This window comes from Salmo salar, chromosome ssa12 (genome assembly GCF_905237065.1).
Source record: "Salmo salar chromosome ssa12, Ssal_v3.1, whole genome shotgun sequence".
Taxonomy (NCBI): Eukaryota; Metazoa; Chordata; class Actinopteri; order Salmoniformes; family Salmonidae; genus Salmo; species Salmo salar.
The window spans coordinates 48630435-48658194 of NC_059453.1; the positions used below are offsets into that span (position 1 = coordinate 48630435).

The 27760-nt window shown below is 42.7% G+C and overlaps 1 protein-coding gene across 4 annotated transcripts in view; it reads right to left on the reverse strand.

Annotated features, from left to right (window-relative positions):
* Positions 1 to 1832: 1832 nt before the first annotated feature.
* The window catches only part of LOC106565230 (eukaryotic translation initiation factor 4B), a 71647-nt gene continuing 45719 nt past the window's right edge, over positions 1833 to 27760 (reverse strand). For 2 of the 4 annotated variants that reach the window (XM_014132111.2, XM_014132110.2), the window contains exons 8-15: positions 26161 to 26340; positions 25645 to 25888; positions 21928 to 22019; positions 11944 to 12196; positions 11713 to 11747; positions 5456 to 5585; positions 3436 to 3508; positions 1833 to 2204 (exon numbers count right to left, since the gene is read on the reverse strand). In XM_014132111.2, the coding sequence (XP_013987586.2) occupies positions 2124 to 2204; positions 3436 to 3508; positions 5456 to 5585; positions 11713 to 11747; positions 11944 to 12196; positions 21928 to 22019; positions 25645 to 25888; positions 26161 to 26340 (1088 nt within the window). In that variant the 3' untranslated portion in view covers positions 1833 to 2123. The remainder of the gene's footprint in view (positions 2205 to 3435; positions 3509 to 5455; positions 5586 to 11712; positions 11748 to 11943; positions 12197 to 21927; positions 22020 to 25644; positions 25889 to 26160; positions 26341 to 27760) is intronic. The other 2 variants (XM_014132112.2, XM_014132113.2) reach the window with 2 other exon arrangements.

Here is a 27760-nt window from a genome sequence, read left to right on the forward strand (position 1 = left end):
TCCTCTGTCACGCTTTACTTAGTGATGACATTTACAGCCCCCAGGCTCTACAGTACTCGAATACAACAGCAGACTCCTCCTTCGCCGCTTTCGTAGTGCACCGTGAGCTAGCTGTGCAAAACAAGCACACCCATTGAGAACCATGTCAGCGTTAGTGTTGGCTGGACCAATCAGGGAACTGTGACAATATATACAGTGCATTCGGAAAGTACTCAGAGCTTGATATTTTCCCACATTTTGTTACATTACAGCCTATTCTAAAATGTATTAAATTGTCCGCCTCCCTCAATCTACACATACCCCATAATGACAAAGAAAAACAGGGCTTCAGAAATGTTTGCAAATTTATTACAAATAAAAAACAAATATTCAATTGACATAAGTATTCAGATCTTTACTCAGTACTTTGTTAAAGCACCTTTGGTAGCGATTACAGCCTCAAGTCTTCTTGGATATGATGCTAAAAGCTTGGCACACCTTTATTTGGGGAATTTCTCCCATTCTCAAAAAGAACCTCTCAAGCGCTGTCAGGTTGGATGGGGAACGTTACTGCACAGCTATTTTCAGGTCTCTCCAGAGATGTTCGATCGGGTTCAAGTCCGGGCTCTGGCTGGGCCTCAAGGACATTGAGACTTGTCCTGAAGCCACTCCTGCGTTGTCTTGGCTGTGTGCTTAGGGTCGTTGTTCTGTTGGAAGGTGAACCTTTGCCCCAGTCTGATGTCCTGAGTGCTCTGGAGCAGGTTTTCATCAAGGATCTCTGTACTTTGCTCCGTTCATCTTTCCCTCCAGCTTCACTAGCCTCCCAGTCCCTACCGCTGAAAAACGCCACACCGTAGGGATGGTGCCAGGTTTCCTCCAGAAGTGACACTTGGCATTCAGGCCAAACAGTTCAATCTTGGTTTCATCAGACCAGAGAATCTTGTTTTTAGGTGCCTTTTGGCAAACTCCAAGGCTGTCATGTGTCTTTTATTGAGTGACTTCTGATTGGCCACTACCATAAAGGCCTGATTGGTAGAGTGCTGCAGAGATGGTTGTCCTTTTGGAAGGTTCTCCCATCTCCACAGAGGAACTCTGGAGCCCTGTCAGAGTGACCATCAGGTTCTTGGTCACATCCCTGGCCAAGGCCCTTTTCCCCCCCGATTTCTCAATTTGGCCAGGTAGCCTGCTCTAGGAAGTCTTGGTGATTACAAACTTCTTCCATTTAAAAATGGAGGCCACTGTGTTCTTGGGGACCTTCAATGCTGCAGATATTTTTTGGTACCCTTCCCCAGATCTGTTCCTTGACACAATCCTGTCTGAGCTCTAGGGACAATTCCTTTGACCTCATGGCTTGGTTTTTGTTCTGACATGCACTGTCCACTGTGGGACCTTTATATAGACAGGTGTGTGCCTTTCCAAATCATGTCCAATCAATAGAATTTTTCCACAGTTGAACTCCAAATCAAGTTGTATAAACATCAAGGATGATCAAGTCTCATAGCAAAGGGTCTGAATACTTATGTAAATAAGGTATGGTCTTTATTTTTAATAAATACAAATACGCAAAGATTCTAAAAACCTGTTTTTGAATTGTCATTATGGCTAGTGTGTAGATAGCTGAGGATTTTTTATTTATTTTAGAATAAGGCTGCAACGTAACAAAATGTGGAAAAAGTGAAAGGGTCTGAATACACTGTACCTTTATCCTATTCTGTCAGTTAAATAAACACTAGCTTTTTTACTGCACATAAGGTCAAGTAGGTCAGCCTGGCAAGTCAGCATCCAGTAACAAACTTCTTCCTTTTCCGCTGGTGAGAGGGATGGAACCCAACGCATACCATAAACATAAGCAATCATTTTTACACCACTTTATTTATTTATTACAATTAATTAAATTCTCTTTTCTTGAGTGTCGACTACTCCTTACCTTTTCCATTTAAAACAAGTCCAGTATGGGACTACTCTTTTTAGAAACTGAAAAGTCCTGAAGAGAGGGGGTAGGGAAGGGGTCTGGGATGGGTTTGAGTAAAGAAGGAAGGAGTGATGACTTTCCCAGGTGCCTCTACTCCAGGTGAAGAGATTTTCATATTTAATGTGATATTCTTTCATTCGCTGGATTTCCTCTTCTTTCTCCCCTTCTCGTTTTATTCCACACCATTCTCTGCATCATCTCCTTGCTCTCTGTCCATTAGCAGAGCAGCGTATTTACTGGCTGAGCTGAATTTCTGAAACAAACAAAATAGAGCAGGAGAGATCCTAACATTGCTCACTTGGGTCCCACTTTACAATAAAAGTTCTAAATATTTATGTATTTACATGGTACAGTGCAACTACAGGTAACGGATATAACAGTTGTCGTAACATGCTGACCACACCGCTCGCGTCGCAAAATAAATTTAAACATACATGCTATTCAATTATTGCACCCACACTGCTCGCACGCGCCAACAAGTGTCTGTGTTGCCAAGCGCTAAAATATAAGTCAGTTCTATTTGTGATGCTGAACGCGGTGCAAGTCCTGCCTCTCCCATCTCCTCATTGGTTTATAGAAGCAGATACCCACATGCCATCTCCTCATTGGTTATACCCACATGGGTGATTGAAAGATGAACTGAGTTCAGTCAGTTGTCATGGTAACTATGAAAGTTAGATGTCAATCGCCATATAAAGTACAAAGAAGAAAAAGTGTGGGAGGAGGGATGACTAGAAACTATTCTGTTGACCGTTTTATGTGTGGATTAATTGTCGGAGTAGAGGACCTTGTGCATTTCAGGTAAAATAACAACTCAACGTTTATATCCCAGGACAAATTAGCTAGAAACAGTACGCTAGCTAAATAGGACAAATTAGCTAGCAACTGCAAGCTAGCTAGCTAGCTAAATTGCCATAAATGTTTAATGCTTTTCGACCTGTCCCCAAATTGATGTAATCGGTTCAGTTTGTTTTGATATTTCAACCTACGCATCGTGATTGCGTTTGGTGTGGGGGGACAAAATCAATTTGCACACAATGGGACGCGTGGCCGGTTTGGGTACAGTGTTAGAACTATATCACACTGTGCACCTAAACTGTAATTACACTGTACCTGCCTATGCATTATATGTATGCATAACTATTTTGTATATAGATATTAGAAAACTTGTCAAAACGTGACCCATGTTTTTCCTGTTATATATGACTTTGCAGAAAAGACAGAAGAACAAATAAGGAAACATTGAGGAAAAAGGCTGGCGATGATGAGGGATACTGAAAGGGCGGTTTCACGGACTGAAGCCAATGTGAAGGGATAATGGGGTAAAGAACTGAAGACTTTCAGTGGAAGACTGATGATACAGGGGTAGTTTCAGTTTCTGAATAATCAAAACTTTACATGGGAGGTGGGAATCGTGTGTGGGCGTTTGGGGAAAACACACTATGGGGTGTGTCAAGACCACTTGATGTGGCAACAGGACTCACGAGGGTGGGGGACTCTTCGTATTTCTTTGGCTCTGGTGCAGGTCTTGAGTCTCGGCCTCTTCTTTTAGCCTTTCTACAAACAGAATAAAGACTAAGTTAAACTTCACTGTCCAGCTAAGTCTTGCGGGTCAGAACCTGTGAGTGCACAAACTGGCACTAGCACACTGCTCAACAGTAGGACACCAAATAACTTCAATTGTTCCAATAGAATCCACTCATAACTGTATATGCAGGAGAAGACTAATAGTATTCACCTTGAATAACCTCTAAAGGCTGGTTAACAGTTAACAATCCTGTTGGTGACTTCGACTCAGGTCCTCAACATGACACATTTCTGTTTAAGCCCCAAACAAGCATTCCTGATTTAACTACTCAACTAATAGTCAAGCTCAGGTGTGCTTGTGCGGGGATAGAACACAAATGTTATAAGTTGGGGATACTGACCAACATCTGTGTGAAAACACCATGGGAACGTATGCAATCTTAACCAGTTCCATCCAGTTTAAAGAACTGTGACAAAAAAAACAAAAAAGTTTCCACTTTTGACGACACATGCAAGAAAACACCATGAACGCACGTCTCCAAGACACAAACCTCTATTTCAGTGGGATTTTTTTTTTCATGAGGAAAACCAAGGCGAAATCAGCCAGTACTATTACCAAAGATATTTGGGTTCGCCAAGTTACACTACTTGCAAGCAAATACTAGAATACTAGTTCAATATTTCTAATATTTATTATTTGCATGGCTAGCCAACAAGCTAGCAAGAATGTTGAGTGTTGCTGGCAAGGTAACAAGTGAGCTAGCTGCTGCCTCCCGAGTGGCGCAATGGTCTAAGCCACTGCATTGCAGTGCAAGCTGTGCCAGCCACTAGAGATTCTGGGTTCGAGTCCAGGCTCTGTCGCAGCCGGCCGCGACCGGGAGACCCATGGGGCGGCGCACAATAGGCCCAGCGTCGTCCGGGTTAGGCCGGCAGGAATGTCCTTGTCCCATCACGGACTAGCGACTCCTGTGGCGGCCCGGGCGCAGTGCACGCTGACACGGGCGCCAGGTGTACGGTGTTTCCTCCGACACATCGGTGCGGCTGGTTTCCGGGTTAAGTGGGCATTGTGTCAAGAATTGTGCCCCTCCCTAGAACCTTTTTTTTTTTCCTTTTTTTTGGTTGGGTTCTTGGTTGGGTTGTGTTTCGGAGGATGCACGGCTCTCCACCTTCGCCTCTCCCGAGTCCGTATGGTAGTTGCAGTGATGAGACAAGAATGTAACTACCAATTGGATACCACAAAATTGGGGAGAGAGAAAAGGGGTAAAAAAACAAACAAATTCTGGCTAATTAGTCAAACCCACACAAGGTCCTGAACAAAACTAATTTGCTAGCTTGCTATCCTCACAGTCAGCATTTCTACGTTTTCTTACATTTAAACTGACAACTGGTATATACACCGCTAACTACTGTTCTGGAGTGTAAGATGTATACAGTGCATAAAATGCGCTCGCAGTTCATGGAGTCCCACACTGGAATTAGCTAGCTAAACAAAGTCTAAAAGTGTGAATTTTACTCCCCACAACCATTCAGCTCAGGTATTACTGTTACCATAACAAGGAACTACAACCCTTGGAAGCGGTTGTTATTTTATCATTAATATTTACAAAATACAGTCATGATCATTTGGAAGTTTTGAACATGAAGTTATCATGCTTTTTTTTGTAGTGAAGGCAAGCTAGCCCTTGCTTCTTGTCTCATGCTGTGCAGTAACCTTTGGGGAAGCCATGAGTTGAGGAATTGGCGGTTACATCCACAATCTCCTCACTGAGGACAGTATTGGGCCCTGGTGAAGGCGCTTCCCCTTAGCTAGCAAGCATTTGAGGACCTTTGTTTTGACGGATAAGGGTAGCAATTGCATTTCTTTTAACTTTCTTCTTTCCCAACAGCAGTTGACACACCAACCATAAACCAACCTTTAGAGGTGCCCTGACTGCAATACACTGCCTATTCCACTAATGCCACTCGTTTTGGGCTGACCTGTCTTCCTCCCTTCGTCGGTCTCTGTTGGCCCCCTCTCCTCGGCCCCGCCCTGCTCCAGGCACTGCGGCCCCCCCTCTCCCCCGTGGGGGGCCCCGGTCCAGACGCACACCGTCCACTTTATTCTCGTCTGGAAGGGAGAGCCCAAACAGTGAGGATTGAGGGAGGGGTTAGGGAGACGGGAACTCCATTAAAGGCTACAACAGAATTCCACACAGCCTACGGCCCAGGTTGCGTACAGCAGCATTCCACACAGCCTACAGCCCAGGTTACATTCAAGATCATTACATTTGCGCAGTTATGCAAAACAGTGATGAATGGGAGGTTCACACTTCAAACTTTTGTAATCTTGAATACAACCTGGGCCTGGGGAACCCATTTTCCTTAATAGCCGCAGGGTCTGCTGTTTTTGCTGAGTGACAACCTTCACCTGATTAAGAAACCAACGCCATTAAATATTTACTACTCTTACTTCATTTCCCAGGAGTTAGTCATATTCATGGCAAAATCTGTCAACAGCTTGATAACACCAGGGGTGTGTTCACAAGGAACAAACAAGAGAGAATACGTTTTATGGAAAGGAGTGTTATTACTATTGGATTCAGGTTGTTTGGTGCCTTTTAAAAATACTACCCTGGGAAAGTAGCAGACACTGCACCCCTACAGGACCAAGCGTTCCCCACTTTGATTTACACCAGGGCTGCCCAGTTTTGTTCCTGCCATCTCTTCTTTCCTGGGTATTGTTTCAACTGACAATTCAGTAAATTAGAGTGATTCAAATTATTCAAAGTTACTTCCGTTGTCCTATCTCATCCACATTAATTAGAAATGATTGTGTGTGAGTGAAGTACTGGTGGGCGAGCTTCCACATTGCTTTTTGTCAAACCTCCAGACCAGCTAGCCAATGAAACAAGACAAGAGAACCAACAGGAGAGATTATCCAGGACCAGAATTGGGCAGTGCTACTCTTCAATCCATTTAAGTCAAGACGTGGCCTCCTGGTCCCAATCCACCCAATCGCCCCCATATCCTCTGCTTTAGCTAATCACCAAACGCTAGAAGGGTAGAAGAGCTAGAAGGGGAAACAATCACCAATTTATACTGAAAATATAAAAACGCAACATGTAAAGTGTTTCATGAGCTGAAATAAGATCCCAGAAATGTTCAATACGCACAAAAAGCTTACTGCGCTCAAATTTTGTGAACACATTTACTTACATCCCTGTTAGTGAGCATTTCTTTATTGCCAAGATAATCCATCCACCTGACAGGTGTGGCATATCAAGAAACTGATTAAACCACATGGTCATTACACAGGTGCACCTTTTGTTGGGGACAATAAAAGGCCACTCTAAAAATGTACCGTTTTGTCACACAACAGAATGCCACAGATGTTAAGTTGGAGGAGAGTGCAATTATCATGCTGACTGCAAGATTGGTAACAGCTCTGGTGGACAGAGAATTGAATGTTAATTTCTCTACCATAAGCCTCTTCCATTTTTGAGAATTTGTCAGTACGTCCAACCGACCTCATCCACGCCAGCCCAAGACTTCCACAAATGGCTTCTTCACCTGAGGGATCGTCTGAGGGGAGGGATTTTGATTTTAAATATTAGGTTACCCATTAGCCGACGCCAATGGTCACAGCTAGTCTTACTGGGGTCTGAAGGGAACGTTGCTGAGGTGTATTGCTGTCTGTAATAAAGCCCTTTTGTGGCTGGGGCTGGCTCCCTAGTAGGTGACTTAAGTGGGTGGGCCTCTGCCCCTACCCAGTCATATGTTCCTTAAATGAACTGTAACTCGGTGCAATTGTTGCATGGTGCATTTATATTTGTTGTTCAGTATATTTTAGAATTGGAACGTGATCAGGCTCGACATTAACACTTGTCCCGGACAAGCGTTAAAAAAATGATTGCTTGACAAGAAGAATATAGATTTAAGTTGTCCAAATGGACAAGTAAAGAAAATCACAAAATCAAACAATTACTCAGATCAGAAATGGATCATCAGAGGCCAACATTGGAATAATACTCAAATCTATTGTTCATGTATATAAATAAAAAAGCCTACACGTCAGAGTGTAGGTGATAAACATATTGGCTACTTTAATGATACTTAACATAACTATAGGCATGTTTGACAAATATAAAATAGGATAATTAACATTAACGTCTAAAGGCTTGATTCTGTCAACATAGCCATTTCTGCACATAATCTACCACTTCATAAAATTGCTGTCAATGAGAATGACATTCTCATTGATGCATTCGGAAAGTATTCAGACCCCTTCACTTATTCCACTTTGTTACGTTACAGCCTTATTCTAAAATGGATACGTTTTTTTCCCCCTCATCACTCTACACACAATAACCCATAATGACAAAGCATAAACAGGTTTTTAGAAATATTTGCAAATGTATTATGTTTTCTTTGGCAGCGATTAAAGCATCGAGTCTTCTTGGGTATGATGCTACAAGCTTGGCACAACTGTATTTGGGGAGTTACTCCCATTCTCCTCTGCAGATCCTCTCAAGCGCTGTTAGGTTGGATGGGCAGCATTGCTGCACAGCTATTTCCAGGTCTCTCCAGAGATGTTCGATCGGTCTTCAAGTCCGGGCTTCGCCTGGGCCACTCAAGGACATTCAGAGACTTGTCCCCAAGACACTCCTGCATTGTCTTGGCTGTGTGCTTAGGATGGTTGTCCTGTTGGAAGGTGAACATTTGCCCCAGTCTGAGGTCCTTAGCGCACTGGAGTAGGTTTTCGTCAAGGACCTCTGTACTTTGCTCAGTTCATCTTTCCCTCGATCCCGACTAGTCTCCCAGTCCCTGCCACTGAAAAACATCCCCACAGCATGATGCTGCCACCATTATGCTTCACCGTCGGGATGGTGCCAGGTTTCCAGACCAGAGAATCTTGTTTCTCATAGTCTGAGATTCCTTCAGGAAAACTCTAAGCGGGCTGTCATGTGCCTTTTACTGAGGAGTGGCTTCCGTCTGGCCACTCTACCATAAAGGCCTGATTGGTGGAGTGCTGCAGAGATGGTTGTCGTTCTGGAAGGTTCTCCCGTCTCCACAGAGGAACTCTGGAGCTTGCCCCGATTGCTAAGTTTGGCCAGGCGGCCAGCTCTAGGAAGTCTTGATGGTTCCAAACTTCTTTGGAAGTTTGTCTGAGCTCTACGGACAATTCCCTTGACCTTATAGCTTGGTTTTTGCTCTGACAGGCAATGTCAAATGTGGGACCTTATATAGACAGGTGTGTGCCTTTCCAAATCATGTCCAATCAATTCACATGACCACAGGTGGACTCCCATCAAGTTGTAGAAAAATCTCAAGGATGATCAATGGAAACAGGATGCATCTGAGCTCAATTTGGAGCCTCAAAGCAAAGGTTCTGAATAGTTATGTAAATAAGGTGTTCTGTTTTTAATACAGTTGCAAAAATGTTTACACCTGTTTTCGCTTCATCATTATTGGGTGTTTTGTAGATGGAGGAAAAACATTTATTCAATCCATTTTAGAATAAGTGACGTAACAAAATGTGGAAAAAGTGAAGGGGTCTGAATACTTTCCGAATTAACTGTATAACGCACATTTCTATGAGAATGTCTTAGCTTGGTTCAATCAAAGTAGCCTAGCCTAGGCAAAATACAACCATAGAGGGAATTATTTTATTAGCACTTAATATGGCATTGAAACCAGAATTTCTCTCAGTTTTTAAAAATCAACGTTTGTTATTTGTCCAGCAGCCAAAGGCATAATCTTAAACTGTGTTCGAATACTCATACTAACCACGCTAACCGTACTATTTGTGACGTGAATTGAGTATATAGCATGCTTATTGGTCATAGTGTGGATATAGTATGCCATAAGTTCCCGGATGTCGTACAAAATTCCCCAAAATACGAAGTATACATGCAGTGGACACCATTTTCGTGCTTTTAGGGTCCATAATGCAATTCTTCAGAAAATGGGCGTGGCTTCAAAACGTTTCCAGATTTGAAGAAAATGGCGGAAAATATGCAGCTGAAGTCTGACGAGATCGAATACAAATTCATTGCTTTAACTAATTATGACAAATGTTAAGGAAATGTTGAGCAATGTAATAAAGTAATGACTTTTCAAATAAGTTACATGTTATGTTGACTGACAATTTGTTGGCTGCGCTATCCTTACGAACCACATAAAATTACAGCAGTATGTACCGGTATGTTAGCTAGTTACCTAACGTTAGTTGGCTACTAATACATCAAACTTGCTAGGCAGTATATTAACTAACCCAACATTTATTGACTTGATTATTCACAGCTAAGTGGTATAGTCGTTCTGCGTTTCAATGGATTGTTAATTTTGGCTATCTACTCCGATTTCAGAGCACTCTCTCGCAGAATAACTGATGAATTTACCAACGCTTAACACCCATTGAATACGGTCGGTGTCAGTAAAAGTTGGCAAATGTTTTTTTTTAATTAAATTGTTGCAAGCAGCACAGTTAGTCACCAACAATCTGTATAACATGAACACAGCCTAATCAGCTCTGCTAGGGCGAGTAAAACTGTCAGATTGAGGTGTTCTCTCATTTGTGTCTGGAAGTAACTAGCCAACATTAGACAGTTAGCTTGGGTGCTTTACTGTCGTTGAATGCTCAGATCAACCCTACTCCTCCGCCAAAGTGTCCAGTGTGAACACCCCGAGAGCGAATCACTTGAATTTACGTACGAGCGAATCACTTGAATTTACGTACGGACAATCTGACAACGCTCTAGATTTACGAACGCTCAACTGAAATGATACTGTTCGTTTACAGTACACTAAAATGAACTAATAGCATATAGTATGTAGTATATACTCAAGTATGTAGTATGTTAGTATGGGTATTCGAACACAGCTCGTCATAGTCGCAATGCATGCTGGTTGATGCATCTTTAGATCTCCCTTCTAATTTCTAACGGATATTTTCATCTGTCACATGAAACCGCTAGGGCTGGCGGTGTGCTTTTGAGAAGTGTTTTCCCGCTATTTGCATTTTGGAACATTCGTCCATAGCCTAAAGCAATGTGTGTATTGTTGACCTTATAATATGAAGAAATAAAACTAACATTTTAAGATAAGTCATCTGTTACATCAGCCTCATTGCTTTTTAAATGTTTTAATGTGCTCCCAGAACTGTCCCAGAGAGTTATGAACCGTAGACATATTTATAGAGACGCCTTTAATTCCGAGCCGTGGAGGGAATTATTTTATAAAGACAAAAACGATTTGGTTGTACTTATGTTACAATATTTTATAGGCCACCAAGGCTACATTTTACTTAGGTAGGCCAATTCTGATAATTTTTCCACCAATTGGTCTTTGACCAATCAGATCAGCTCTGAAAAACATCTGATGTGAATGGTCAAAAGATCAATTGGTGGTAAAAATATCAGAATTGGGCTGCCTGTGTAAATGCAACCCATGAGTGGCGAACCATTGCCTGGCTAACCAGACGCTTTGCTCTGGCCAAACGCTACACCCATGGACGTTTGTTTCTTCTCCTCAATGAGTCTAGATCTGAGAACATCCATGACCCGTCACCGAATGCAAACACATTCGTGGCTGTCTGATTGGTCCAGTAACCAATGGGTTGGGCCAGAGCCAGAACACACGTGGGCAAAGCAGCGGTTTGAAAATTCGGCTTTGATACTCTGATTGGTTAGAGCAGATCCAATAGCTGACGCCCCAAACAGCTTCAATGATGGCAGTCTCACACCAAAGTATGTAGTGAACGACAGAGCAGCAGAATAATTGAATGTACGTTGTCAGACTATGCCAACCATTCTCCAGGAGAGCCTTAGAGGAAGTGTTGTATTTTGAGACGGGCTTGAATATGCAAAGAAGCCAATAGGTAGAGTGTAGCCTACATTTTTGTCTGATTCTGTGTTCAATATTTTTGTTGTTGAAACAAGTGACTAGGGCTTTTGGACAAGAAAAAAAGAATTATGTATATATAAGAATTCCTACTTGTCCGAAAGACAAGTGCATATAAAAGTTCATGTCAAGTCCTGGTGATGTTGTAAAATATAATTATCCAGCAGTGATTGAACGGTGAGGGGGTGAATAGAACCCAACAGTGTCTATCACGCTCAGAATCTCTTATAGTAGGACCGAAAGGCCTAGTCGGTCCACTCTGGGATTAGGACAAAGTCTCCATTACTCCTTCTTTGGAAGGAACTACTAACATAACACAAAAGCACAAGGTCTTTGTGGTCTCAGAGTCTTACCCTTACTAGATCCTCTTTCATTTGCAGAACTCGAGCTGAAAAGAGAGATGGGACATTCAGACGTTTAACTAACTAGCTTGCAACAAAACAATTCTAAACTATTCTTAGCCACAGTCACTAAAATAGACAGGCTTTTGGTAATGGATGTGACATCAATACGAGACATAATTGGCCACTTCATTATCCAGAGATGCTATAAAATATAGAAGACGTATAAGAACATGTTCTGACCTCAGTTTGGGAGGTGCCGTGTCACTGGTGGAGATAGGGGCGCATCCCTCGCTGGACCCGGTACTCAACGCAGGCCGCTTGACCCAGGCATTCTCCTTAGGTGGCGGTGCAGGCATCACCTTGAGGGGCTCCTTGGAGGAGAAGGTGGAAGAGTTGGCGGAAGAGGGGCGAGACCCGGGAGAGGGAGGGTCGTCCTCCTTACCGCTGAATACTTCGTTCTCCACTGAGCGCTCGCTCTCTCTGCGCCGTGAGGCTGTGGTGAAGATGGGATGCTGTCTTTAGTTTGGTGAAGAGACATGCAAAGCAAGACCATACACAGTATGCATATACGGTTGAAGTCGAAGTTTACATACACTTAGGTTGGAGTCATTAAAACTCGTTTTTCGACCACTCCACAAATTTTGTGTTAAACAATAGCTTTGGCAAGTCGGTTAGGACATCTACTTTGTGCATGACAAGTAATTTTTCCAACAATTGTTAACAGATTATTTCACTTAAAATTCACTGTATGACAATTCCAGTGGGTCAGAAGTTTACACACTAAGTTGACTGTGCCTATAAACAGCTTGGAAAATTCCAGAAAATGATGTCATGGCTTTAGAAGCTTCTGGTAGGCTAATTGACATCCTTTGAGTCAATTGGAGGTGTACCAGTGGATGTATTTCAAGGCCTACCTTCAAACTCAGTGCCTCGTTGCTTGACATCATGGGGAAATCTGAAGAAATCAGCCAAGACCAAGAATTCTAGACCTCCACAAGTCTGGTTCATCCTTGGGAGCAATTGCCAAACACCTGAAGGTACCACGTTCATCTGTACAAACAATAGTACGCAAGTATAAACACCATGGGACCACGCAGCCGTCATACCGCTCAGGAAGGAGACGCGTTCTGTCTCCTAGAGATGAACGTACTTTGGTGCAAAAAGTGCAAATCAATCCCAGAACAGCAGCAAAGACCCTTGTGAAGATGCTGGAGGAATCAGATACAAAAGTATCTATATCCACAGTAAAACGAGTCCTATACCGACATAACCTGAAAGGCCGCTCAGCAAGGAAGAAGCCACTGCTCCAAAACCGCCATAAAAAAGCTAGACTACGGTTTGCAACTGCACATGGGGACAAAGATCGTACATTTTGGAGAAATGTCCTCTGGTCTGATGAAACAAAAATAGAATTGTTTGGCCATAATGACCATCGTTATGTTTGGAGGAAAAGGGGGGAGGCGTGCAAGCCTAAGAACACCATTCCAACCGTGAAGCACGGGGTTGGCAGCATCATGTTGTGGGGGTGCTTTGCTGCAGGATGGACTGGTGCACTTCAAAATAGATGGCATCATGAGGAAAATTGTGGATATATTGAAGCAACATCTCAAGACATCAGTCAGGAAGTTAAAGCTTGGTCGCAAATGGGTCTTCCAAATGGACAATGACCCCAAGCATACTAGCAAGCAAAATTGTGGCAAAATGGCTTAAGGACAACAAAGTCAAGGTATTGGAGTGGCCATCACAAAGCCCTGACCTCAATCCCATAAAAAATGTGTGAGCAGAACTGAAAAGGTGTGTGTGAGCAAGGAGGCCTACAAACCTGACTCAGGTACACCAGCTCTGTCTGGAGGGATGGGCCAAAATTCCCCCAACTTATTGTGGGAAGCTTGTGGAAGGCTACTCGAGACATTTGACCCAAGTTAAACAATCTAAAGGCAATGCTACCAAATACTATTGAGTGCATGTAAACTTCTAACCCACTGGGAATATGATGAAAGAAATGAAAGCTGAAATAAATCATTTTCTCTACAATTATTCTGACATTTCACATTCTTAAAATAAAAGTGGTGATCCTAACTGACCTAAGACAAGGAATTTTTACTAGGATTAAATGTCAGGAATTGTGAAAAACTGAGTTTAAATGTATTTGGCTAAGGTGTATGTAAACTTCCGACTTCAACTGTATATGTGTTTACACAGTATGCATATATATGCGTATATACACATAACCATTCAAAAGTTTGGGTTCACTTAGAAATGTCCTTGTTTTTGAAAGGAAAGCACATTTTTTGTCCATTAAAATAACATCAAATTGATCAGAAATACAGTGTAGACATTGTTATTGTAGCTGGAAACGGCTGATTTATGGAATATCAACATAGGCCCATTATCAGCAACCTTCACTCCTGTGTTCCAATGGCACGTTATGTTAGCTAATCCAAGTTTATCATTTTAAAAGGCTAATTGATCATTACAAAGCCCTTTTGCAATTATGTTAACACAGCTGAAAAAACTGTTGTAATAAAGCAATAAAACTGGCCTTAGACTAGTTGAGTATCTGGAGCATCAGCATTTGTGGGTTCGATTACAGGCTCAAAATGGCCAGAAACAAATACCTTTTTTCTCAAACTTGTCAGTATTCTTGTTCTGAGAACTGAAGGGTATTCCACGCGAGAAATTGCTAATAAACTTAAGATCTCGTACAACGCTGTGTACTACTCCCTTCACAGCGCAAACTGGCTCTTATTCAGACATTTGGAACACAAATCATAACATTTAAAACTATATAAATATAATATATACAAAAATAACAAAAATATAAAAAGTAGTAACAAAGCCAAATAGAAACAAATTGTATATAAATACAAATACATTTGATGAAATTACAATATTACCCTATTGCTAACACACAAATAAAACTAAATTGCACAAATCCTATATCACACAAATAGAACACACTTGTAAAGAGAACCTGATTATTACACTATTGCACTTCAAACAAGAAACACAAACTAAATTGCACAACTAATTGCATTAGTACTATACAAAGTTAGAGGTGCGCTATTTGATAGATTCCCCCGTTCCCCCTACCTCAGGCTTCCAGTGGGGAGACCTGAGGTCAACCTACCCCGCCCCCCTCCCCATCTCGTACTTCTGAGTGGGAGACCTTCCCAGGCAGTAGCCTGCCTAGCTCACAAACTAGAATCAGGGCGCCCACTCCGACAAGGTTAATTGACCCACAGTCCCACACGGTGACGTGACGTGCAAATGAGCGATAGAAAACCGATCACGCAAATATCACCATTCTGAATATTATTATTTTTTATTTTGTGCGGGTGCCCCATGCCGCCCCGGGCGGCTGCCCATGTCGCCTATGACTAGATCCGCCACTGGTATGTGTACCTTTAAATTTTTTTTTACATTTTTACATTTTAGTCATTTAGCAGACGCTCTTATCCAGAGCGACTTACAAATTGACAAATTTAAATGACCAGAAGGGCCCGTAAAGATCCGAACGAGACAACGGCAGTCGAGAGAGCCATTTGATCATTTATGCTGCTGCGCTTGCTTTTCACCAGAGTTGAGCGTGGCGTGTAGCTTAGTGTTTGCCAATCATAAGTCATCAAAGCGGCAAATAGGTTTGTCATGGAATTAAAATGACGCAAATAAAAATTTGTGAAGGATAGGCTACAACGAACAAGAGCCAACAGGTAGGCTGCTAATTACAGTGGATTCACAAAGTACTCACACCTTTACTTTTTGCACATTTTGTTGTGTTAAAGCATGAATTTCAAATGGATAAAATTTTGATTTTTGGTCACTGACCTACACACAATACCCCATATTGTCAAAGTGGAATTAATTAAAAACGAAAAACTGAAATGTCTCGAGTCAATTAATATTCAACTCCTTTGTTATGACAAGCCTAAATAAGTTCAGGAGTAAAAATGTGCTTAACAAATCAAATACTCGGTGCAATAATAGTATTTAACATGATTTTTGAATGACTACCTCATCTCTGTACCCAACACATACAGATAATTCTAAGGTACCACAGTCGAGCAGAATTGAATTTCAAACCCATATTCAACCACAAAGACCAGTGAGGTTTTCCAATGCCTCGCAAAGGGCACCTATTGGAAAAGAAAAAAGCAGACATTGAAAAATAGATATAATACCTTTTGAATTTAAGCTGTAACAACAAAATGTGGAATAAGTGAAGATGTATGAATACTTTCTGAAGGCACTGTAATATTCTGAATAGAGTTATTTGTAACTGTAGGATGAGAAAGCACATGTACTGCAGTCTCAATTAGCCTAGCTAGCTAACTAATATTAGCTAGTTTAACTAGCATGTCACGGTTTGAAGCAGTTAAGACAAGTACTACGTAAATGTAATCATATTTAATGATAAATAACCTAGCTATTGCAGCTATTAGTCTTCTAAAGTGCAAGTCTGCTTGGCTGGTTGCCGTTTCTCTTCTCTCCCTCCCCTTGTCACTCGCTCACAGTATGTCCCCTCCCCCTCCTGCTAGAGGCTCATCTCCTGTTGCGCTTTATCAGCTACGGTTAATAAAGTAGCTTAGTTCTTCTCGTGTCCAATCGGAACAGGTTTCTATATTTAAATGATCAATTATGCATATCAGGTCCGGGTGGGAAAGCCCCAGGTTCATTTCGGAATGGGTCCAACTTTTTGGACCAGTGTAGACCTCTATTACCAGTATCGCAATATTTTTTCCATGGCAAAAATGACAACACAAAGCAGACCAAACTCCCAAACTGCTTTATGTAATATATTGTGTGTTATAGCTTGGAAAATAAATAAATATGACAATTGTTTGTTTCCAACATTATGGCTGTTTTCCTAAATAAGTTAAATCCGCTTCATGTTTTGTTACCTTGCCACAAGGGTTGGGCAAAATTTGTGGAGACCTCTTCTACGATATACTACTCCAAATATGGCGATATCCGATAATCATTTTGTGCCGTTAACGACAAAATTATTTGAGACTGCCATTTTTGTGCTTATTTATTTAACTAAGCAAGTCAGTTAAGAACAAATTCTTATTTACATTGACTGCCTACCAAAAGGCCTCCTGCGAGGACCAAAAAATTGGGATTAAAAATAAAAAAAATATAGGACAAAGAAAATATTAACAATATTATAGTCACGTTCTCATTAAATAAATCATTGGAGGCAAAAAAATAAAAATAAGGCTTAGTTAATTCATTTAGACTTAATTTTCAACACATTGATGATACAGCCGAACTGATAAAACCTCAGTTTTGATTTGTAAAATTCAAATAGAGTAATCTTGCATGTCACAATATATCGTCTTGCATTTTGATTTAGTCACATCAGCCCAACCCTACTTGCCACGATACTAATGAGCACTGCGATACTATAGCTCAGTATTTGAATTATTCAAGGCTATCAATCATTTCATACCCCAATGTATCACAGGAAGCTGGTGGCACCTTAGTTGGGGAGGACAGGCTCGTGGTAATGGCTGGAGCGGAATAAGACTAATGGTATTAAATACATGGTTTCCATGTGTTTGGTGCCATTACATTTGCGCCGTTCTAGCCATCACTCCCCCAGTTAGGGGGAGTGATGAGCTCTACAGCAGAGTCTCACAACTCAATCGCTGGTTGAAAACTGTTTTCTGCCCCTCCCAAAAGATAGAATTTGTAGATAATTGGGACTCACCCACAAACAGGACCAAGCCTGGCCTGTTGAGGAGTGACGGACTCCATCCTAGCTGGAGGGGTGCTCTCATCTTATCTACGAACATAGACAGGGCTCTAACTCCTCTAGCTCCACAATGAAATAGGGTGCAGGCCAGGCAGCAGGCTGTTAGCCAGCCTGCCAGCTTAGTGGAGTCTGCCACTAGCACAGTCAGCGTAGTCAGCTCAGCTTTCCCCATTGAGACCGTGTCTGTGCCTCGATCTAGGTTGGGCAAAATTAAAAATGGCGGTGTTCGCTTTAGCAATCTCACTAGTATAAAGACCTCCTCCATTCCTGCCATTATTGAAAGAGATTGTGATACCTCACATCTCAAAATAGGGCTACTTAATGTTAGATCCCTCACTTCCAAGGCAGTTATAGTCAATGAACTAATCACTGATAATAATCTTGATGTGATTGGCCTGACTGAAACATGGCTTAAGCCTGATGAATTTACTGTGTTAAATGAGGCCTCACCCCCTGGTTACATTAGTGACCATACCCCCCCCCGCATCCGGCAAAGGCGGAGGTGTTGCTAACATTTACGATAGCAAATTTCAATTTACAAAAAAAAAAACAACAATGACGTTTTCGTCTTTTGAGCTTCTAGTCATGAAATCTATGCAGCCTACTCACTCACTTTTTATAGCTACTGTTTATAGGCCTCCTGGGCCATATGCAGTGTTCCTCACTGAGTTCCCTGAATTCCTATCGGATCTTGTAGTCATAGCAGATAATATTCTAATTTTTGGTGACTTTAACATTCACATGGAAAAGTCCACAGACCCACTCCAAAAGGCTTTCGGAGCCATCATCGACTCAGTGGGTTTTGTCCAACATGTCTCTGGACCTACTCACTGCCACAGTCATACTCTGGACCTAGTTTTGTCCCATGGAATAAATGTTGTGGATCTAAATGTTTTTCCTCATAATCCTGGACTATCGGACCACCATTTTATTACGTTTGCAATTGCAACAAATAATCTGCTCAGACCCCAACCAAGGAGCATTAAAAGTCGTGCTATAAATTCTCAGACAACCCAAAGATTCCTTGATGCCCTTCCAGACTGCCTCTGCCTACTCAAGGACGTCAGAGGACAAAAATCAGTTAACCACCTAACCGAGGAACTCAATTTAACCTTGCGCAATACCCTAGATGCAGTTGCACCCCTAAAAACTAAAAACATCTGTCATAAGAAACTAGCTCCCTGGTATACAGAAAATACACGAGCTCTGAAGCAAGCTTCCAGAAAATTGGAACGGAAATGGCGCCACACCAAACTGGAAGTCTTCCGACTAGCTTGGAAAGACAGTACCGTGCAGTATCGAAGAGCCCTTACTGCTGCTCGATCATCCTATTTTTCCAACTTAATTGAGGAAAATAAGAACAATCCGAAATTTCTTTTTGATACTGTCGCAAAGCTAACTAAAAAGCAGCCTTCGCAAATGGAGGATGGCTTTCACTTCAGCAGTAATACATTTATGAACTTCTTTGAGGAAAAGATCATGATCATTAGAAAGCAAATTACAGACTCCTCTTTAAATCTGGGTATTCCTCCAAAGCTCCATTGTCCTGAGTCTGCACAACTCTGCCAGGACCTAGGATCAAGGGAGATACTAAAGTGTTTTAGTACTATATCCCTTGACGCAATGATGAAAATAATCATGGCCTCCAAACCCTCAAGCTGCATACTGGACCCTATTCCAACTAAACTACTGAAAGAGCTGCTTCCTGTGCTTGGCCCTCCTATGTTGAACATAATAAACGGCTCTCTATCCACCGGATGTGTACCAAGCTCACTAAAAGTGGCAGTAATAAAGCCTCTCTTGAAAAAGCCGAATCTTGATCCAGAAATTATAAAAAACTATCGGCCTATATCGAATCTTCCATTCCTCTCAAAAATTTTAGAAAAAGCTGTTGCACAGCAACTCACTGCCTTCCTGAAGACAAACAATGTATACGAAACGCTTATAGCACTGAGACTGCACTTGTGAAAGTGGTAAATGACCTTTTAATGACGTCAGACCGAGGCTCTGCATCTGTCCTCGTGCTCCTAGATCTTAGTGCCGCTTTTGATACCATCGATCACCACATTCTTTTGGAGAGATTGGAAACCCAAATTGGTCTACATGGACAAGTTCTGGCCTGGTTTAGATCTTATCTGTCGGAAAGATATCAGTTTGTCTCTGTGAATGGTTTGTACTCTGACAAATCAATTGTAAATTTCGGTGTTCCTCAAGGTTCCGTTTTAGGACCACTATTGTTTTCACTATATATTTTACCTCTTGGGGATGTCATTCGAAAACATAATGTTAAATTTCACTGCTATGCGGACGACACACAGCTGTACATTTCAATGAAACATGGTGAAGCCCCAAAATTGCCCTCGCTAGAAGCCTGTGTTTCAGACATAAAGAAGTGGATGGCTGCAAACTTTCTACTTTTAAACTCGGACAAAACAGAGATGCTTGTTCTAGGTCCCAAGAAAAAAAGAGATCTTCTGTTGAATCTGACAATTAATCTGGATGGTTGTACAGTCGTCTCAAATAAAACTGTGAAGGACCTCGGCGTTACTCTGGACCCTGATCTCTCTTTTGAAGAACATATCAAGACTGTTTCAAGGACAGCTTTTTTCCATCTACGTAACATTGCAAAAATCAGAAATTTTCTGTCCAAAAATGACGCAGAAAAATTAATCCATGCTTTTGTTACTTCTAGGCTGGACTACTGCAATGCTCTACTTTCCTGCTACCCGGATAAAGCACTAAATAAACTTCAGTTAGTGCTAAATACGGCTGCTAGAATCCTGACTAGAACCAAAAAATTTGATCATATTACTCCAGTGCTAGCCTCCCTACACTGGCTTCCTGTTAAGGCAAGGGCTGATTTCAAGGTTTTACTGCTAACCTATAAAGCATTACATGGGCTTGCTCCTACCTATCTTTCCAATTTGGTCCTGCCGTACATACCTACACGTACGCTACGGTCACAAGACGCAGGCCTCCTAATTGTCCCTAGAATTTCTAAGCAAACGGCTGGAGGTAGGGCTTTCTCCTATAGAGCTACATTTTTATGGAATGGTCTGCCTACCAATGTGAGAGACGCAGACTCAGTCTCAACCTTTAAGTCTTTACTGAAGACTTATCTCTTCAGTAGGTCCTATGATTAAGTATAGTCTGGCCCAGGAGTGTGAAGAGGAACGGAAAGGCTGGAGCAACGAACCGCCCTTGCTGTCTCTGCCTTGCCGGTTCCCCTCTTTCCACTGGGATTCTCTGCCTCTAACCCTTTTACAGGGGCTGAGTCACTGGCCTACTGGTGTTCTTCCATGCCGTCCATGGGAGGGGTGCGTCACTTGAGTGGGTTGAGTCACTGACGTGGTCTTCCTGTCTGGGTTGGCGCCCCCCCCTTGGGTTGTGCCATGGCGGAGACCGTTGTGGGCTATACTCGGCCTTGTCTTAGGACGGTAAGTTGGTGGTTGGAGACATCCCTCTAGTGGTGTGGGGGCTGTGCTTTGGCAAAGTGGGTGGGGTTATATCCTGCCTGTTTGGCCCTGTCCGGGGTATCATCGGATGGGGCCACAGTGTCTTCTGATCCCTCCTGTCTCAGCCTCCAGTATTTATGCTGCAGTAGTTTATGTGTCGGGGGGCTAGGGTCAGTCTGTTACATCTGGAGTATTTCTCTTGTCTTATCCGGTGTCCTGTGTGTATTTAAATATGCTCTCTCTAATTCTCTCTTTCTCTCTTTCTGTCTTTCTCTCGGAGGACCTGAGCCCTAGGACCATGCCTCAGGACTACCTGGTATGATGACTCCTTGCTGTCCCCAGTCCACCTGGCCGTGCAGCTGCTCCAGTTTCAACTGTTCTGCCTGCGGCAATGGAACCCTGACCTGTTCACCGGACGTGCTTGTTGCACCCTCGACAACTACTATGATTATTATTATTTGACGATGCTGGTCATTTATGAACACTTTAACATTTTAACATTTTGACCATGTTCTGTTATAATATCCACCCTGCACAGCCAGAAGAGGACTGGCCACCCCTCATAGCCTGGTTCCTCTCTAGGTTTCTTCCTAGGTTTTTGGCCTTTCTAGGGAGTTTTTCCTAGGGAGTTTTTCCTAGCCACCGTGCTTCTTTCACATGCTTTGCTTGCTCTTTGGGGTTTTAGGCTGGGTTTCTGTACAGCACTTTGAGAATATCAGCTGATGTACGAAGGGCTATATAAAAATAAATTTGTATTATGAGCCGTCCACCCCTCAGCAACCTCCACTGGACTGTATATACTATAGATATGCATTTCCTGAAATACTGCTGAAAAAGAGTGGCTGTTGTAAGGGACCACTAGTCTGAAAACAAATATATACATTGACAATACATTGAATATTGTGGTTTAAACTTAAACCTGATCATGTAAGAGTCCTTACACCACAAGTGAAGAGACTACAAAGAGAACCGGATTGAACTCAGAAGAAGCAAAATAAGGTTGACCCTCACCTCTCCCTCCAGAGGTACTTCCTGGATGTGATGACTCACTTCCTGTGCGGGACCGCTCAGAAGGTGGCTCCTCATTCCTCCAGCTTGGGTCCCTGAGGACAGAAGAGAAAGGTTTGAGTAAATACTTTAAGACGATATGAATAATATCAATTACATGCTGACTAGACCAGGCACGTCCGTGTGAGCATGTTGATTTTTTTTATCCACACCAGACGTGATCTGGACACGCATGTTGAAATATCAAAACAAACTCTAAACCAACTATATTAATTTGGGGACAGGTCTAAAACACATGAAACATTCATGGATATTTAACTAGCTAGCTTGCTGTTGCTAGCTAATTTGTCCTGGGATATAAACATTGGGATGTTATTTTACCTGAAATGGACAAGGTCCTTTTTTTCTGGATCTTTGCAAAATTTTAACCCATTTTGTGTCCCACAAAATCGTGTGATCTCTATTCCAAAATGGGAAACCTAGTTTGTTTCTAGTAATCTCTCCTACAGTTTAGTTGTCTGACTTTATATGGCATTTGGCAACCAACTTTAAGGTGCATTACTGGCACCAACTGGACTTTAATCTTTCAATCACCCAAGTGGGTATATGCTCCTAAAAACCAATGAGATGGGAGAGGTGGGACTTGCATCACATCAAGCATCAAAAATAGAACCAAGTTCTATTTTAGCGCCAGGCTACGCAGACAGTTGTTGATGTGCACAAGAAGTTTGGATGAAATGATTGACATAATAATGTATGTGTCAATTTATTTTGCAATGCTCACGCAACGCGGCTGGTGTGGTCAGCATGTAGGTTCTAGGAATGACCCACACAAACATGCATATACACAGTACCAGTCAAGTTGACACCAACTCATTCCAGGGTTCTCTTTATTTTTTCTACTTTCTACATTGTAGAATAATAGTGAAGACATCAAAACTATGAAATAACACATACGGAATCATGTAGTAACCAAAAACGTGTTAAACAAATTTCAAATATTTTATATTAGATTCTTCAAAGTAGCCACCCTTTGCCTTGATGACAGCTATGCACAATCTTGGCATTCTCTCAACCAGCTTCAAGAGGTAGCCACCTGGAATGCATTTCAATTAACAAGTGTGCCTTGCTAAAAGTTAATTTGTGGAATTTCTTTCCTTCTTAATGCGTTTGAGCCAATCAGTTGTGTTGTGACAAGGTAGGGGTGGTATACAGAAGATAGCCCTATTTGTTAAAGACCAAGTCCATTTTATGGCAAGAACATCTCAAATAAGCAAAGAGAAATGACAGTCCATCATTACTTTAAGACATGAAGGTCAGTCAATGTGAAACATTTCAATTACTTTGAAAGTTTCTTCAAGTGCAGTCGCAAAAACCATCAAGCGCTATGGATGAAACTGGCTCTCATGAGGACCGCCACAGAAAAGGAAGACCCAGAGTTACCTCTGCTGCAGAGGATAAGTTCATTAGAGTTAACTGCAGATTGCAGCCCAAATAAATGCTTCACAGAGTTCAAGTAACAGACATCAACATAAACTGTTCAGAGGAGACTGCAGCAATTCGACCATGAAGGCTTGATTCATGCAAAGAAACCACTACTGAAGGACACCAATAAGAAGGCACTTGCTTGGGCCAAAAAACATGAGCAATGGACATTAGACCGACAGAAATCTGTCATTTGGTCTGAGTAGGTAAACGGATGATCTCTGCATGTGTGGTTCCCACCGTGAAGCATTGAGGTGTGACAGTGCTTTGCTGGTGACACTGTCAGTGATTTATTTCGAATTCAAGGCACACTTAACCAGCACGACTACCACAGCAGTCTGCAGCAATATGCCATCCCATCTGGTTTGCTCTTACATAAAGATATTTTGATTTGTTTAACACCTTTAGGGTTAGTACATGATTCCATATGTTATTTCATAGTGTTGATGTCTTCACAATTATTCTACAATGTAGAACCCTTGAATAAGTAGGTACCCAAACTTGAGATGTAATGAGATTGAGATATCTATCTATCTAACTCAGCAAAAACAATTACGTCCCTTTTTCAGGACCCTGTCTTTCAAAGATAATTCGTAAAAATCCAAATAACTTCACAGATCTTCATTGTAAAGGGTTAAAACACTGATTCCCATGCTTGTTCAATGAACCATAAACAATGAATGAACATGCACCCGTGGAAAGGTCGTTAAGACACTAACAGCTTACAGATGGTAGGCAATTAAAGTCACAGTTATGAAAACATAGGACACTAAAGAGGCCTTTCTACTGACTCTGAAAAACACCAAAAGACGCCCAGGGTCCCTGCTCATCTGCGTGAACGTGCCTTAGGCATGCTGCAAGGAGGCATGAGTACTGCATATGTGGCCAGGGCAATAAATTGCAATGTCCGTACTGTGAGACACCTAAGACGGCGCTACAGGGAGACAGGATGGACAGCTGATCGTCCTCGCAGTGGCAGACCACGTGTAACAAAACCTACACAGGATTGGTACATCCGAACATCACTCCTGCGGAACAGGTACAGGATGGCAACAACTGCCCGAGTTACACCAAGAACGCACAATCCCTCCATGAGTGCTCAGACTGTCCGCAAAAGGCTGAGAGAGGCTGGACTGAGGGCTTGTAGGCCTGTTGTAAGGCAGGTCCTCACCAGACATCACCGGCAACAACGTTGCCTACAGGCACAAACCCACCGTCGCTGGACCAGACAGGACTGGCAAAAAGTGCTCTTCAATGACGAGTCGCGGTTTCGTCTCACCAGGGGTGATGGTTGGATTCGCGGTTATCGTCAAAGGAATGAGCGTTACACAGAAGCCTGTACACTGGAGCGGGATCGATTTGGAGGTGGAGGGTCCGTCATGGTCTGGGGCGGTGTGTCAGCATCATCGGACTTAGCTTGTTGTCATTGCAGGCAATCTCAACGCTGTGCGTTACAGGGAAGACATCCTCCTCCCTCATGTGGTACCCTTCCTGCAGGCTCATCCTGACATGACCCTCCAGCATGACAATGCCACCAGCCATACTGCTCGTTCTGTGCGTGATTTCCTGCAAGACAGGAATGTCAGTGTTCTGCTACGGCCAGCGAAGAGCCCGGATCTCAATCCCATTGAGCACGTCTGGGACCTGTTGGATCGGAGGGTGAGAGCTAGGGCCATTCCCTCCAGAAATGTCTGGGAACTTGCAGGTGCCTTGGTGGAAGAGTGGGGTGACATGTCACAGCAAGAACTGGCAAATCTGGTGCAGTCCATGAGGAGATGCACTGCAGTACTTAATGCAGCTGGTGGCCACACCAGATACTGACAGTTACTTTTGATTTTGACCCCCCCCCCTTTGTTCAGGGACACATTATTCCATTTATGTTAGTCACGTCTGTAGAAAGTTTCTTTTTTTGCAGAGTTTAACACACACACACACACACACACACACACACACACACACACACACACACTTCAGGGAAAGGCTGTGTCCAGAGGGCCCATGGCCAAATTACCAATAAACAGCTGCTGTAGCTTTTACAAAATGTGTAATAATTTAGAGCTGAAAACATTCGATACGGGCACATAATCTGAGTTTTAATGCCAATTGCCATGCTGTTTATGTTGCACCAGGTTGCCCTTGCATAGTGTTTTGCTTACCATAAAATCACTCAAGAATTCTGCCAGACTCACGCTCAATTCAGCTCTGCCGCTTCCTGCTATACCCACAAACCCTCACCTGTCTCTGTCGCGAGGTTTCCTATCGAAGCCCTTGGACTTGTCCTCTTCCAGCTGCCTCTGGAGCTTCTCCTCCACCTCCCGCTCCTTAGCCGCTGTGTCCACGGGCTTGGCCGCTCCGAAGATGGAGGCTCGACCAGAGCTGCGGGCGGCTGCCGGAGTAGCCCCACCGCTGCCGGCCTGCTGCTCCTCCTTGGCCATGCTGCGCGGCTTCAGGACCAACTTGGGCCTTTCGATCGGACCACCTGGTTGTGTTGGGTGGGGAGATACATGGGTTAAATTGTCTATATTTAACCTTTATTTGAACCTTGGCTACATCCAAGGGAGACCTGTTCATATTGTGATGTAATATAACACTGCTAATTATTTAAAGGGGATCTAGGCAGGGGACCTGAGGGAAGGGTGTGGTCAGTGGGGGTAACAGGATGGACATGGTTATAGGGTTGAATAACACACAGAATAATAAACTGTAATAAAATAAAATATTGAGTGTAATTTGAGGGTAGTTTATCCTCACCTCTCTCCTCACGCCCTTCGTCCTGCCTCTCATACCGGCCCTCCCGGTCTCCGCCATAGCGATCCCGGGCCCCATAGCGGCTACCGCCACCTCCGCCACTCTGATAGTCATCGTCACGGCGGTACCCACTGCCGAAGGCACGTCGCCCGCCGTCATCCCTATCCCTGCGGGAGCCAAAGGCTGCGGTAGAGTAGAGGGAGTACAAGCGCCAAGACTTAGACAGCGTTATTGATAAAGCGACTAACTGAAATATGAGGGCGACACAGGGAAGCACTTATTCTGTTTAGTTATGGGGTTATATACAGACAGTACAGTCAAAAGTTTGGACACTTACTCATTCTAGGGTTTCTTTATTTTTACTATTTTTTAAGAAAGAAATTAACTTAACAAGACACACCTGTTAATTGTAATGCATTCCAGGTGACTACCTCATGAAGCTGGTTGAGAGAGTGCCAAGAGTGTGCAAAGCTGTCATCAAGGCAAAGGTTGGCTACTTTGAAGAATCTCAAATATAAAATATTTTTTGGTTACTACATGATTCCATGTCTGTTATTTCATAGTTTTGATGTCTTCACTTTTATTCTACAATGCAGAAAATAAAAAATATTAAAAAAAACTGGAATAAGTAGGTGTGTCCCACCTTTTGACTGGTACTGTATATCTCATGAAGGCACACAAATACACACGTGACGGCTGCTTAAAAAGCTGTTCACAGAACAAATAAAAAATGGAGCTGGCATATTTATGAAACTGCTTGATTTTAGCACAAGCACCTGCAGTCAGATTAATGACTTCCGGTTTGGAGCGAGCAGTCGCACTACGCTTCGCTCCACAGGTAATATTACACTTCACTACATTACAACGGCTTGATTTGTCTGATCTGAGCAATTCTTCTTAGCTAGCTACATAGCCGTCTTTGTATCAAAGATAATTATGTAGTTTAGAGTAATTAGAGTAAACATCGAGGCTAGCTATCTTCGTCATCCTAACGTAGTCAACACTGCTAGCTGCTAGCTAGCTAGTCATCACTGCTAGCTAGCCAACTTAATCCGACTAGCAGCACTGCAGAAACTATTACATTACAACGTAACGACTTGATTAGTGCGGTGTTAGTGTTAGTTAGCCAGCTACATAGTTGTCTTTGCTGTCTCTAAGATAATTGTGTAGTTTGAGTAATTATCGAGGTGAGCTAGCCAGCCGCGACGCGGCGCCAGACTTAGTCAACACACCTAGTCATCATTAACCCACTGCTAGCTAGCCAACCGTTACCGACTAGCAGCGCTGTAGATACTAATACTTTACAACAGAACGATTTGACTAGTGCAGTGTTAGCTAGCTAGCTAGCTACTTAGTTGTCTTTGTCATAGCTTGATAATTGTGTAGTCTAGTAATTACAGAGGTTAGCTAGCCAGCCATTGAGGTCAGCTAGCCAGCTATTTCCGTCCCCTGCGACGCCATTTTTCCGAACCCAGCCAACTATTACCGACGAGCAGCATTGTAGAAACTAAATACATTACAAGGACGTCTTGATTAGTGTTATGTTAGCTAGCTAGCTACAAAGTTGCTTTGTATCATGACAAGGGGTAGTACTGAAACTATC